This window comes from Pavona decussata, unplaced genomic scaffold (genome assembly GCF_977016875.1).
Source record: "Pavona decussata unplaced genomic scaffold, jaPavDecu1.1 SCAFFOLD_155, whole genome shotgun sequence".
NCBI classification, from domain to species: domain Eukaryota; kingdom Metazoa; phylum Cnidaria; class Anthozoa; order Scleractinia; family Agariciidae; genus Pavona; species Pavona decussata.
This window is the reverse complement of record NW_028145567.1, coordinates 4,614,158-4,628,645: the sequence shown is the minus strand read 5'-3', so window position 1 is coordinate 4,628,645 and position 14,488 is coordinate 4,614,158. Positions and strand designations below refer to the sequence as shown.

General features: G+C 37.3%; 1 protein-coding gene across 1 annotated transcript; it reads left to right on the top strand.

Moving 5' to 3' along the window:
- Nucleotides 1-18: 18 nt before the first annotated feature.
- On the top strand, nt 19-11,085 carry LOC146465979 (alpha-1,6-mannosyl-glycoprotein 2-beta-N-acetylglucosaminyltransferase-like). Its single transcript, XM_085127922.1, has 8 exons — nt 19-933; nt 3,035-3,132; nt 4,327-4,426; nt 5,195-5,325; nt 6,392-6,476; nt 7,318-7,407; nt 7,798-7,925; nt 8,603-11,085. The coding sequence occupies exons 1-8, from the start codon at nt 328-330 to the stop codon at nt 8,811-8,813; spliced, it is 1,449 nt and encodes a 482-aa protein (XP_084984048.1). The 5' UTR covers nt 19-327; the 3' UTR covers nt 8,814-11,085.
- Nucleotides 11,086-14,488: the final 3,403 nt, after the last annotated feature.

Genomic DNA, 14,488 nt, shown 5'->3' with positions numbered 1-14,488 from the left:
TGCGATACTGAAGTGCACTGTTTTGTCTGTCACCTTCGGGACTTTCGGTTACTTTCACTAGAGAAGGAAATTGGGGTGGTTCAATAATGAGCAAGTTGTGGTCAACAGGCGTATAAATTTACCTTATTAACAATGCGGGGCTATACAAACAGAACAGGTCAACTGGAAGGCTTGATTTTGAACAAAAACGAGCCATCATTACTCGGTTCACCGGCTTTAGTCGGCCATGACACGTAGGCTTTCGTGGAGGCGTTCTTCATTTAAACATCATTCTCTATTGCCTTAGGTAAGTATTGATGTACCAGGGATCTTTTCGAAGGAATCACCATGATGTTCAAATATCGCGGGACGACAATTCGTCTGTTTAGCACCAAACTGTTTATTTTGGTAACGTTGGCAGTTTGTGCAATTTTTGCGGTATTATCGCTCCACGAAATGACTACATTCCACTCGATGAAGCATAGTGACTCTCTTCCAAGCGCCAGCGGCGTTCTTGAATTAAATCCACCGCTAACGAGACCAAGTCTTCGAGAACCTGCCGTAACTTTAGCTAAAAACGGACCTACTATTGCTGCTGTGAAGGCGAATGTAAACAACAATATTCCTCAAGAGGAAAGGATTATAAAAACGTTTATACATCCAACCACCACGCTTACGAAACCACGCGTTTTGACAGAAGTAGAGAAACTGCGAGAGATCGTGAGATCCGCTAACGATAAAGAATTTATAAGAAACAGAGAGAAATTTGGCGTGGAGTTCTCAAAGACTTCTATTGTTATGATAGTCCAAGTACACGATCGTGCTGATTATTTCTCGCATCTTTTGAAGTCGCTGAGCCGTGCTAAAGGCATCGAGGATGCCTTGCTTATCATCAGCAGTGATTATTATTCTGCGGATATAAACAGACTCGTCGAATCAATCGACTTTTGTAGGGTAAGTATAACGTCCTAAATTTGTGGATAAAAATATATGCACAGTGTAGACGTAGTTCTCTTTTTTAAATGGGTGGCAAATGTTATGTAAGCTCAAATCATTTTTTTAAAGATTTCTAATCCAAAGCTAAGCGTTGCAAGGTCTGGTTCAAATTTCTGATATCTTGCTATTCTTGTAGTGTTATCGTTAAATAAAAACACGGACTATTTTTTTTTAAAGCATTCGTGCAATTTCTTGTCAAAACATTCCCACGAAAGTTGATATTTTACAATTGACTGTATCCATTCCATATATAGGGTCTCGTTTTTAGTTTCTGGTTTTCTTTTAGTTAGAGTTTTGGTTCATTATAACTAAAATTTCGTTTCCCCTTTTCGAGGTATGTTTTCCTTGGAACAATAAACTATTGAGGTTTTTCGACAGCACAATAAACCCACTTTCAAAGTGTGCAATTTTGTGAGTGATAAATAATTGATATCAATGTATTGTTTGCATCAACAAAACAGCTGAGCAATTTTAGCTGTGGTCTACAGCATGCGTAGATTTCTCCACAATCACCCATGGTTACCGTCTATTGCAGTTGCATTCAACTGCCTGTCTCAAAATTGAAAAAATTATGCATAATAAAAATTTTTGGTAATGCAGCTGTATTTGAAGCTGTACAAGTTAGATTTACTTATTTTTTAGAATATTTCAATGTATAATTTAACCGACGAACGTCACCTAAGCTTTAATTCACAGTTTATACCACTACAATTTGCATGACATTTACACTTATTGAAGTGGTAGGAACCATAAGGAAGCTAAAAGGTGTGGGGATGAAGGCCTTATTTGGTTTTCATGGGTGACAATTTGTAGCCGATTTCATTCAGAAAATTTTTTGCCCAGATTTGGAAGTACTCGACCATTGGTTTCTCCATCTAAACAATTCCCGAGATTTAAATAAAAATTAAATAAATAATTCTCACAGTTTGACATTGAACGAAAAAATCCAAAGCTTTTCTCTTATTTCTACTTGTCAGAGAACTGCAGCACTTGCTGCACTGAGAAATCGTTCTTTGCTCAAGAAGAAAGATGACTAACATTTATGACAATTTTACATAAAATTACTTAGACTTTTCTAATGACAAGCTAAGCAGTTTAACTCAAGTTAGAACCCACTCACCAGTTAGCTTGAGTTAAGCAGAGCACGAGACTGCTATTCAGAAGGTAATTGATTCTTGCCTACAGTCGTGGACAAACTGATAAGAAACTGTTCAGTCAACCTCCAAATTTGAGCCCTACAATGATACGTCAACAACACAGCCCCCCCCCCCCCCCCTCCCCCTCATCAATGTGTCTCTGCCGCTGAAAAAAAGGCTGGGTCATCATCTGGCCTTCAAAGCAACATTGAGTTAGGGGGCGGGGGGAGTGAAGAATGGGTTTTTTCCAGGTGGTGTTTTCTTTAAGGTAGATTGAAATACACGTATAGGCGTAAATTTCGCAGTTTTCTTAACAAGTTTTGTCCACGATTGTAGTCCAGACCTCAAACCAGGGTCTTAAAATACCTGATGAGATCATGCTGGCTGGGTGCTCGACGTGTGCCACAGTTCCAATTAAACCACCTGTCCCTGGAAAGGCCTTGGTGACAGAAACCAACAGTCCATGTCTGGATTGTTATGGCCTACAAAGAAAATCAAAATTAGAGTGATTTTACTTGACCCGTGAAATAGGTAATACTGATACTACACATTATGCACGAAATCCATTGTCTTCTTTCGTTTACTTGTAGCTATTTGGTATTAGTTGTTATTCTCTGTTTCACGGGTCAAGTAAAATCACCGACTAATAATTCTTTGCATATTTTTAATGGTGTAATGAAGATCAGCTAGAAGAAATCTCTGCTCACTACATGTATTATTAAGTGAAAGTTTTTTTTCAAATTGAAAGCACTGATCATTAAATTAATTAGTCAAAAATAGTTATTATGTAAATATAGTACATGTAGATTACAAAATTATTATTTCCATTACATTTAATTTATTTATTAACTTTTAAGTCTAGAGACTTAACAGTAGAAAAAACTTGGCCATAGTCACAATAGCATTGTGCTTTTATGTTGTAGGTTATTCAAATCTTCTTTCCCTTTTCTGGTCAACTGTATCCAGACCAGTTCCCTGGAACAGATCCTAATGATTGCCCAAGGGATATCTCAAAGCAAAAGTGAGTAGACCTCATCCACACACTTAATATTTAAAGGTACATCAAACTAGGCCATTGCCGAGTTACCATGAACCTCTTTATGAAAGCGAGGCTAAGTGCAAAAGCTTTTCAAATGAAAATTAGTTTTGTTTCCATATGAATGAAAACTAATTTTCATAATAAAAACTTTGCACTTAGCCTTGCTTTTATAATAAGGTTCACAGCAACTCAGAAATGGCCTATTGGTCTTCTCAAATGACATTATTGAAAACAAGGCTTATGTTCACATAGGCGCTGTTCGAAACAAATCCAGTCCAAAAATCAGACCTGATAGTCCTTTTGTTCTCATGGGACCCTGCTACCGCACTTGTCATCCTTGCTATCCAACCTTGGGGGATCCCTACATGTAGTTAAACAATGCTAAAAAGTTATTTTGTCTAGCAAACCATCTGTGGCTGTTAGCCGTCAACCCCAGCATTGACACAAGTCATAAATATTTGAAAATTATTTCCAAAGTGTCTTTTAAAAAATTTCAGCTGCATCAATCGGAATCTTGTGACTGTCTTACATTGAAACATTTTTGTCTTGAATAGGGTTGGATGATCAGAAGTCATAAATCAAGGAGTCAGGGATTTGGGATTAAAGATCCCCTGTTCCCCACCCCCCCCCCCCACCCCCCTTCCCCACTCCTCCCAGCTTTAGAAATCAGAGACCAGAGTGGTCACAGATGATCCACAGACTCAAAAAGATTTAGTGCAGCAGCTGTAATTTTTCTTTCTGGGAGGAAAGGGTTGGAGGTTTGCAAAAATTGATAGTATGACCTACATTCATGACATGTACATGACTGTATGTATAATTTATTACTAAATGGGAAACCACAAAATTTCACCGTTAACATAACAATAATTGTTTCCACATTGTTAGCATTGTGAAGAATGTGGGGATCAAACTGAAAATTTGTTTCCCACTGACATAAGTACATGTATTCAACCTTTCGCATTTAAATTCTTAATACATGGGTCATTTTTTCCTGTTGTGATCAATCCTCGAAGGGTGACGCAGTTCTTTGGTTATGGCTTGCCATGGGTTATATACAAAACATTATTTTCCGTTGCTTGTCGGCCATCTTGATCCCCTTGTTTTTAATTAGTCATTTACTAGGACTTCTACATGCATTTTCTTGCTTGTTCAGTAACTTGTCATGTTAAATTTTAGAGCAAGAGAAGTTGGTTGTAACAATGCTGAAACACCAGACATGTTTGGTCACTACAGAGAAGCAAAGTACACCATGACCAAACATCACTGGTGGTGGAAGGTGAGCACTTCATGTAATTATTATGATCATATAAGGGCTTGAACCCGGGAGTCATATCATACACTGTAAGTAGGTAAATTATGATAATTATTTGGGTGAGTGTAGACCTGAGAAGGACTGTTTGAGGTGACATTCATTTGATGTTCTTTTGACAACCTGAGCAGAAGTCACCTTCCAAGTCAAATAAATGTAGATTGTCAGTAGGTGGTATAAATGTCTCTCCTTGTTAAAAAGAATTAAAAAGTTGTTGACACTGGCTAAAAAATATATATATATTGGACGTTTCGGCCACTACTGTTGCCTTCTTCAGCAAAGATAAAAAAAAAGCAAATATAACGGCATTCCGTGCGCGATAAGAACTCCATAAATGAACATATAGCGCTTCCGAACATATACAATAACATTAAGAGTTTTTAGCCTTTTTAATCTTTTTTAGTCTTCACAATACCCTTACACCACTGTTACACTTTTAAATTCCGTCGAGGTGTGATTTCTTTATTTATCACACATCGTTGTATATATTTCTAGCAGGACGCCGTTATATTTGCATTTTTTATCTTTGCTGAAGAAGGCAACAGTAGTGGCCGAAACGTCCAATATATATATATTTTTTAGCCAGTGTCAACAACTTTTTAATTCTTTTTAACATGCCTGGCAACACACCCAACATTTTTAATCTCTCCTTGTTGTTGCTGCAAACTTGCAATCACCTGGCATCCTTAACATAACATCCTGTTTATATGCTGACAAATGCTTCCATCTCTCTAGGCAAACAGAGTGTTTGACATGTTAAATGCAACAAAAACCTACATGGGTCCAGTGCTGTTTCTTGAGGAAGATTACTATGTTAGCCCAGACTTCTATCATATGTTAAGACTGGTGTATGATAGTAAAATGAAGTAAGTACTTGAATGTGATAATTTGTTTTCATTACTAACATACCAGTAGTTGCTTTGTAGTTTAATGTAACAGTGTTGTAGTGATTGTAAATGAATGAAGCAAACAAAAATTAATGAGGGAATTGCCCATTCATTTCATTTAATGACAGTGCGCATATGTTCTGTGCATCTCGGGATGATCCCAGTATAACTCAGACTGTTTTCTTTTAAAATTGCCTGCTAATTCAAAGGTATTTTTGCGCAGTTTATGACAATGTAGGAAAAAAATAATATTCTTAGCAAGAGCTATTGAAGTTCAGAGAGAAAAGTGGGGGTAACCATGGATGCATTTTTCATATAGATAATTAAGCTTAAGCTTCAATTTGGAAAAAAAATAGCCCTATTCCATACTTTGTAAATCAATGTACTTTTTTGTCAAAAGTCAAAAAAAATTCAAATCCTTTGTTTATAGTGGAAGTTAAAAAAGCTTTTTGGAATTACAGTATTGTAAGAGTTGCTTAAAATAATAATATAAATTATCTCTGAAAAACGCTAGTTAGCCCCAATTTTCTTTTTGGATTTTTGTAGCCCTTGCTAAGATCTGCTTTTCCAGCATAGCCATAGACTGTGCAAAATTGGCTATAAATAAACCAAAATGTTGTACCATTACCAGTCTTACAGAGCTACCATTTCTTCAGAAGGCTCTAGCTACATGTATTAATTATAACTAAATTCTTGTGGCTTCTAACCAATCAGATCAAGCAAGCTTTGGTGTCCCATGCTAGGACATGGTTCTTGCTGGTCGGTTATTAGGACAACGATGTTCACTGAAATTTTGTTTAGCAGCCCTCGTTGCATGATGTTCAGCCAACATTATTTTTCATTACAATAGATGACTGTTTTGGCTTTTGTCAATTGAAAAATCTTGCTATATAGTTTTGTCAAAACTCATAATGTTGGAATGTTTACATTTACCTGCTGGGCTCTATGTAATGGTCTTAATTTTGAAAGTGAAAGCTCCTGCCGCCCTGTTATTTTTTATCAACAATTAAATACATTTTGTTCCAAATTTCTTATTTTATTGCAGTGGATGTAAGGAGGATTGTGATTTCATAACCCTTGGCCCATACAAAACTGTGGATAGTTATGCAGTTGATGGTGCTCAGAATGTAGTAAGCTGAAATTTCTCTTCCTTGAATAAAATTCAAATAGCTCGATTATTATAATTTCTTAGGCAAGCATCTCTTTCTAAGCTAGTAACTTTATGTCAGTTGTAGCATACATTGTATGGCTGATGATAAAATTATGGATAGAAGGCAAAACCTCTAAGCATTTGCCATTTGTAACAACTGTCTGATTACTTGAATTGTCGAGAAAGCGGCAAATGGATTGTGATTTTTAAAACGATCACAATTTTTTTTAAATTTGCAATGTGTTTCAATGTGACTTACATCTTCATCACTTACAAAATGTATTTGAAAAACATTTTGCATGCTTCTATAAGTTGTTATGAATTCCAACTGTTTTTCAGATACTTTTTGTAACTGACGAAGATGTGAGTCACATCAAAACATGTATTGCAAATTAAAAAATATCGTGTCTGATTACAGTTGACTCTCTCTGAGACAAACACTTGTGAGACCAACTTTGTCTCTGTTGACATGTACCTGTAACTTTTATTAGAGGTGTTCAGTGTAGAGAACATTTACGTTACAGACAGACATGGTAAATTCAGCCAACTGAAGAGACTGATGTGTATGCCTTACAGTAATTGAAAATTCTCTTTGAGAAATCCAAAGGGGGAAGGTGAAAAACATCCAAACAAGATTCTGAAGAATAGAAAATCTAACAGTTGGAAAACTGGAAGAACCTGAGAGCACAAGTACAAACAAATCGTGATTGGTCGGATGTGAGTCAGAGAGGCTAAACCAGCCGCTTAGTAGATGTACATGTATGTGCTTTTTTAAACACTTTTGTTAAATGTACATGCATGTATTTTGCTTTCTTTTCCAGGCACAGCTATCTAGTTGGGTTTCAAATCAGCACAACATGGGGCTAGCATTTGACAGAACTACTTGGAACAAAATCAAGAAGTGTAGTGAGGTACTGTATGCCAGAAAATCAATCTCTCTACTGTTTTTTCAATTCAATAGCCCTTGCCAAGATCTGCTTTCCCCGCATAGTCATAAACTACACAAAAATACTTCTTTATTAGTAGGCACCGTCCTTAATAACAGAAATTCAAATACACTGGAATGGGTATCTGTCTAAGCATTTCAATTCATTTTTGATTTTAAGGTTCAAGTTGCCAGGCCTCACTGCAGTAGAATACATATATCTTATTCGATGGTTTTACGAATAATACGCACAGATATTTTGCGAGTTGGCAGTACAATCGAGCAATGAGCACACTGAGCATTCCAGAAATAATAACTGATTCAAGACTGTACATTGTCTTGAATTGTTATTGATTCACTTTTGACAATACTGTAGGTGTTTTGCAAGACGTATGATGAATACAACTGGGACTGGTCGTTGATGAAGATGAGTTTGACCTGCTTGCCAAAGCCTTTCAAATCACTTGTTCTCAAGGGTCCTCGAGTATTTCACCTTGGGGAATGGTAGGTTTTGCTTGTAATTATTATAATTTAAATATATCCATTCTTTCTACAGCTTTTGACAAATTTTTATAATAATACCCATTTTTTTCAAAAAATTGCTGGTGCAAATACCTTAAAAATAGACTTATATTTTCACAAATTTCCACTTCTCCAAGAAGGAGCAAAAATAATTATATAAAGGATATTACACGGGGGCACAAAGATATTAATTTTATTTTTGAGCTTGGTAAAAACAATATTTTACAAACAAGCACAGCCAGGAAAATATATTTTTAGCACAAGAAATTAAAATTCATATTTTCAAGCCACCGAGTAATAGACCAATTTTGGTATATTAAAATTCTAGCTTGACTACAAGGCGTAGGGGAATAAAACAACAGAAATTAATTATTCATCTCTGAACCTCAATGTTGCTGTTGTTTAATTCCCCAAGACTCGTATTCAAGTACAAATTTGAATCTATCGAAATGGGTCTATTAATTTCTTTTTATTATATAAACAAGCTATCACGGGAAATGGAATCATCAATATCCTCACTAGCAAGGATATGGAAAATACACCACTCTGGTCCCAGATTTAGTTTTGTGTGACTTTTACAAATGGTTTATTTTCTAGTAAAACTCTCATGTTTATATAATAAAAAATTATAATGACTGCTTTGCATTTTGGTGTTTTAGTGGCCTGCATCACAAGAAGAAAGACTGCAACATTGAAGCTACCGTGCAGAAATATCAGTCAATCATTGACAAGAATGAAAACAGCTTTTATCCATCCTCTGTAGATGTTCAACCTGGCAGGACTGGCCAACACCCCAAGTTTGGCCCCAATGGGGGGTGGGGTGATTCCAGAGACCATGCACTCTGTTTTCAGTTGATGCAAAACAGATGATCGTACGACCTTGCAATTAGGCATAAATTATAATATTAATAGTAATATTTTTTTATTCTATATTTTATTGGTTTTGTTCATACCATATACATATACATGTAGTCCAGGCCCCAGTTGTTCAAGAGCGGATAATTTTTTCCACTGAATAGGTTGCCATCCGGCAGACAAAATGGGTGCAAGATTTGTCTGATAGCCTGTAATAATATTGGTGAATAGAGTAGGAGCATATGTCAAATTTAAGTATGGGATTGTGTGGAAAACTTGCCAAAAGCATTAGTTGGAGTACATTTGCTCCGCTGGATAGCGACTTATCCAGTGGATAAAGTTATCCGCTCTTTGAACAACTGGGGCCAGATCATTAAGCTTTTCTGCTCTGCATGTACGCCCCAGTGAGTAATTGTCTATCCAACAAGGTGTATTGGTAGGAGTACATTTTGTGTGCTACAGGGTTCTCGTTAAGTTTCGGAGTAGACGGCTGGGATCTACTGTCGAAGTTGGCGGCCTAACAAAAGAGTGTTTATGTACAGGATTATTAACAGACATCATGCAATTCACCAAGAAATAGGCGGCTCAAACTTTGAAGTAGCTGGGTTTTCTTGTCTATTTTTATTATTATTTTTGTTTTACTTATACATGTCTCCACTGTCCAGATAATGTTATTCTTTAGACTGCGAGCAGAGGCCCTTCATTATCAATCTTCCTAGATAACTCATCTAAGAAGATCGAAGGGCCTCTGCTCGCAGGGTAGTCATTCTTAGGCCATTTTGTAAATTTCTTTCAACGCGCTCTCAAAGGGAGTCTTGACACATACACAGTCCTTAAAAAGTCGTGCACTTTTTAAGCAACTAAGGCTTGAACTAATTGCTTTAGAAGTGTGATTTCTTTTTCCTTTCCTTTTTTTTTTTTTTTTGAGCAAAATTCTTCTGTGTGAATTTTGTTCAGTTCAGATGAAGGGGACCCATCCTTCTTAATCCTCGGCCGAGCAGACTTTTCTAGAAATGGGCGTCGCACTTGGACAGTGACAAAATAATTATTTTTGAAATTAGAATTCAGAAAAATTGAGTGGGCCTTATTTATTCAGTGCTTTTGCCAGGTGTGCTTGAAAATATGTAATATATTCGTGAGTGATGTAATAGTGTTTTATCACAGACCTTGTTTTGGATACGAATGTTTGGTTTATCACAGATTTGATAACTGTGGATAATTTTGTTCATCTTTGGAACAACCAGGACCAGTTGAATTGGCCATTTTGTAAATTTATTTTAACGTCCTTTGAGAGAGAGTCAACTCTGTTGATAAACCAAACATTCGTTTTTATTCCCCATCGGCGCAGCGCCACATTTTCTTTTCCTTATCCACTTGTTTTGGATAATTCCATATCTTCAGTGTCAGTCAATGTTCTTCCGATGAGCTTTCAATACTTTGTTGAAAAGAGGAGGGAGAGAAGGTAGATGGAAGTGGAAATTTTGAGACCACAAGTTGAAGTAATTTTTAACAAGTCTTTGGGAAGTGGGGCTATAGCTAATTGCCTCCATATCGTCCAAAACATGATTGTAGGTACAATTGTGTTGGTGACCATCTGTGCCTGTTGTTGTTGTTGTTGTTGTTGTTTCTGCAATTGCTGTTGCTGTCGTTCCTGTGGGAGATCGCCTTTAATTCAGAGTTGACACTTGCCGTTGGAGAGATTTAGAATTAAGTTTACCGCAAACAGCAAACTGTAGAAACGAACACGTGACTACGTTTATCTTACATTTGCCACTCGCTGTTTTACAGTGCGACGCGCCTTACCGTGGCCACCCAACAAACATGTTTTACAAGTTAGCCAATCAGGATACGCGAATTTGATTAACGGTCACGGCTCCTTGCTTGATTGGCTAACTTGTAAAAAAAAAGTTTGATGGGTGGCCACGGTAAGGCGCGTCGCACTGTAAGTTTCCCAGTAAAATTTAGTAGTTTTGCGTTAGCATCAAAGGCCAGAATTACTTCGTACTATTTTCCAATATGTACTCATTTTTTCAAGAAAAGAGAAAAGCGAATCTCAAGTTTGTCGTTTTCCGTAAGCGCGATTCTAAATGCCTCTCTATTGGTAAGCTTAATCACGTTGTGAACGCGTTATTCTTTGTAATGAAAATACGATAATTTGTAAAAGGAATTCTGGGAGCTTAAGGGTGCCACGAGGGAGTAAACTAGGAGATTTTAAAATTAATTTAGAGTATTGTAATTCCGCCTTAGGTAAGCAATTGTTTTGAAATAAAATTTCGAATACTGTGAACAGCCTTATATTCAAGACCTCACCGTTGTGTGTCATTACTGCTTCCAAATGATCACAAATAGTTCAACAATTACCTATGCATTGCCGATGCTGACAAAAAATAACAAAACATAGTAATATACTGGGGACATCCATGCAAAAGCGGACCGGATGTTTTATAGACATAGCTCGAATTTTGCCTGGGCTTTTTACGGCTAATTATGATACAGCTGAACTGGTCTGCGCTGAAAAGGAGCTTTCTGATTGGGTCCCAGAGCGGTCCAAATTTTCCTATACGAACCTTTAAGATGGACCGCTTGCGTTACAACGCACGTTTGAAAGGAGCAAAGTGTTTCAATTTTGACAAAAACAAAGCCAAAATAATAATAATAATAACTTTATTAACGTGTCAAGAAATGTAGCTGAGGGGAGAAGTCCCCTCTACTAATAGTGGACACCTAACTAAACAAACTCAACCCACATATGACGCCGAGACCGGGAATCAAACCCGGGCCACACTTGTGGGAGGCGAGTGCTCTCGCCACTGCGCCATCACTGCTCTCCCTGGGTATGAGAAAATAAAACTTAAGCTTGGCAGATGTAGACTTGTCACGAAAGACTTGCTTGTGTACAACCAACCTAAGGATGGCGAAACTGCATGAAGGAGACCAAGGAACAAGGCGGCGCGAATTCATTCCTCTTTGTAATACGTATCTCATCCGTGTCATTTTTTCCAGCTCAAAGGCGCAGGCGCGTGATTACTCGTGTAGTCGTCGTTATGGAATTAATGAGAACCTTTAAAGAGAAAAATAGTGAAACGAATGCAAACGTTCGCAATAATCCTGGCGATATATCCATTAAATTACTTTGGTTTAAAAGTTAGGGAGGGATGCGAAAGAATATTTTGCCGGGGGAGGGTTGAAATTTTGCGGCATGTGCAGATAAATTTGTTGATATTTTGTCTTCCCTGTGCAGTATTCTAGTCATATCACTGCCTGAAGTTCAGTTTTCTTTAGCCTGCTAGCAAGCTCTCTTGGAGAGCTTGCTCGCAGGCTAAGTTTTCTTCTGCAACAAAGACTCTCATTTAGATATAAAGCCTTCCTCAGATTTCAATAATGTTACCCCAGATGCGGTAAGGGCTTTGGTCAGTCTCAAACATACCCTGAAGAAGAAAGGCCGTGCCTTTCGAAATATTGGAAAGTATACTTCCCTGACCGTAAAATCAGCCTTGCTCTTTTTTTTAGATTATTTTCAAACCTATGTGGTTTCCCCCCGCCCCGGCATACGTCGCGATGGGTGCATGGGGACCTAAAATGTACAGGCGTTGGCCTTTCCGTCTTGAGGATTAATTTCTAAGCCGTATGTAATGCCATTCACTTCATTATCAACATCATTATCAATATACTTATATTAGTAATAATAACTTTATTCAATCCATCTTGAGAAAGAAAAATTATAATGTATTAACAATGTATAGTCGTTAGTGAAAATTAAGCTATACCATAAACCTAAAAATCCTTGTGTCACAACATTATTATATACCCTTGGCAAAAAGTTGCTTTCATGTCTTTCAGTTCCTGTGAGCGCCAGCTACTTAATTGAAAGCACGGCTGCGCCTTAAATTATAAGCGTGCTTAGCAACAACAACAATTTATTTGAAAAATAACAGAATGAACGGCTTGTCCCGCAATTAGTTACAAAACTAATCGAGGGGGGACAAGATGAATGCAAGAACTTACAAATATAGACATTCAAAAGCTTTACGTAGTAATATACTTGAAGTATTTTACACTAGTTCACAGAATAAAAGTAATAATTCAGAGTAAGTGGGACAATTATTTAGTTAGTCCTAGAAACGCGGAGACAGAAAGTAGGGTTGGGATCTATTCGATTAGCATTGAGTTCATTAGTGGCGGATTTTTCTTTTCTTTCCGGCAGCGACGGGAGACATGGCAAATGACCTACAGCGAGTCCTGGCCGATAATCTTAAGAGAAAGTCCGCGTTAGATTCGACCGATCAATTTGGGCCAATCGTTCGATTTCCTTCAAATTCTCAGCAACAGACAAAGTTGATATAACATTAATGAAAACACATTTCTTTTGATTCTAAACTTAACAATACCCGAAATTTTGAGGCGAATGTTCCACCCCCCCGAACCCCCGAAAATCGACCTTTCACCGAGTCGAAATTGGCCCGTTTTCGAATGTTTGCCGCCGAAAGAATATTTATCCGAAAAACCTCACATTTATACCACGAACACATACACTACACTACTTCACAAATATGGTATACAGAACTCATATTATCGAGAACTTTTAAAAGGAGGGCATCTCAAACATACCGATGTTAACGATTCGTGCACAGAGCGTGTCAAGTGCTGCAACAAAAACCAACATTTCTCAAAATTCTGACTTACTCTGGAAGCCTCGTGTATTTTTTCAAAGAGTACTAGGATAGTGTCCTTAAACTACGGAAAAATATTTAGTGCATCTCTATACTGCGAAAAGATACGGCCGCAACAATTTTGGGCAAATCTCTTATTTTCCGACCCGTGTTGTGTGACAGCGATGGCATCCCAAGGCAACAAATTTCGACTTTTTCTGTCTTGACCGCAACTTAAAGTAGACAAATCCGTTTTAAAAGGGTAAACAATTAAAAACATACCTTAAAAGTTCCACTGTTTTGCTTCGAAGACTTCATGTTTCACCGATTAACTGTCAGCAAATTTGATGGCCGCGTCACGGATACCGTGACACGGGATCCGTGTTCCTTATTAGTTGGCTTGCAGGTGACGATCATGCTAGCTAAAAACCTGAACATCTCTACAGAGTTCCGTGAAATTAGTTCTGTTATTCAACCGGGCTCTCTGCCAACCAAACAATCATCAGTTGCAGAATTGACATCGAGGAAAGACTTTTGAAGGTTGTCGTCCATCTTTGTTTTGAAATAACAACCGCTGACCGCAACAACATTTCCGGTCTGATCGAACCGGAAACAGAGCATTTTCTACAGTAAGTTAATTACTTGATTATTTCTAGCTTATTTTCTACTTCAAATGCATACATGTTTATACTGGGCAACTTATCATTAACCCTTTTATGTTATCTAAAATGTATTTTACTAAAATAATAACAAAAACTGTAAAAAAATATCTCAAAACTGAGAAATATATAGAAATGAGACTTCAGAAAGGTCTTGACAAAAACAGCAACTGCGAATTTACGAAACTTGCAATAAATGAGACGTCAGAATGGCCTCAGCGAGAACTGCGAATTCTAATGCAAAAAGAAGAAAATGCAGGAAACTGCGAAAATTTGCAATTTTCAGTTGAAATTTGTAAACTTTGTAGCTACAATTTCGTCCTAGAACGGCTACCGCTACAAGAGGCTAGGCTAGCAGAGCTTTTCTTTATCTTGTTTGTAT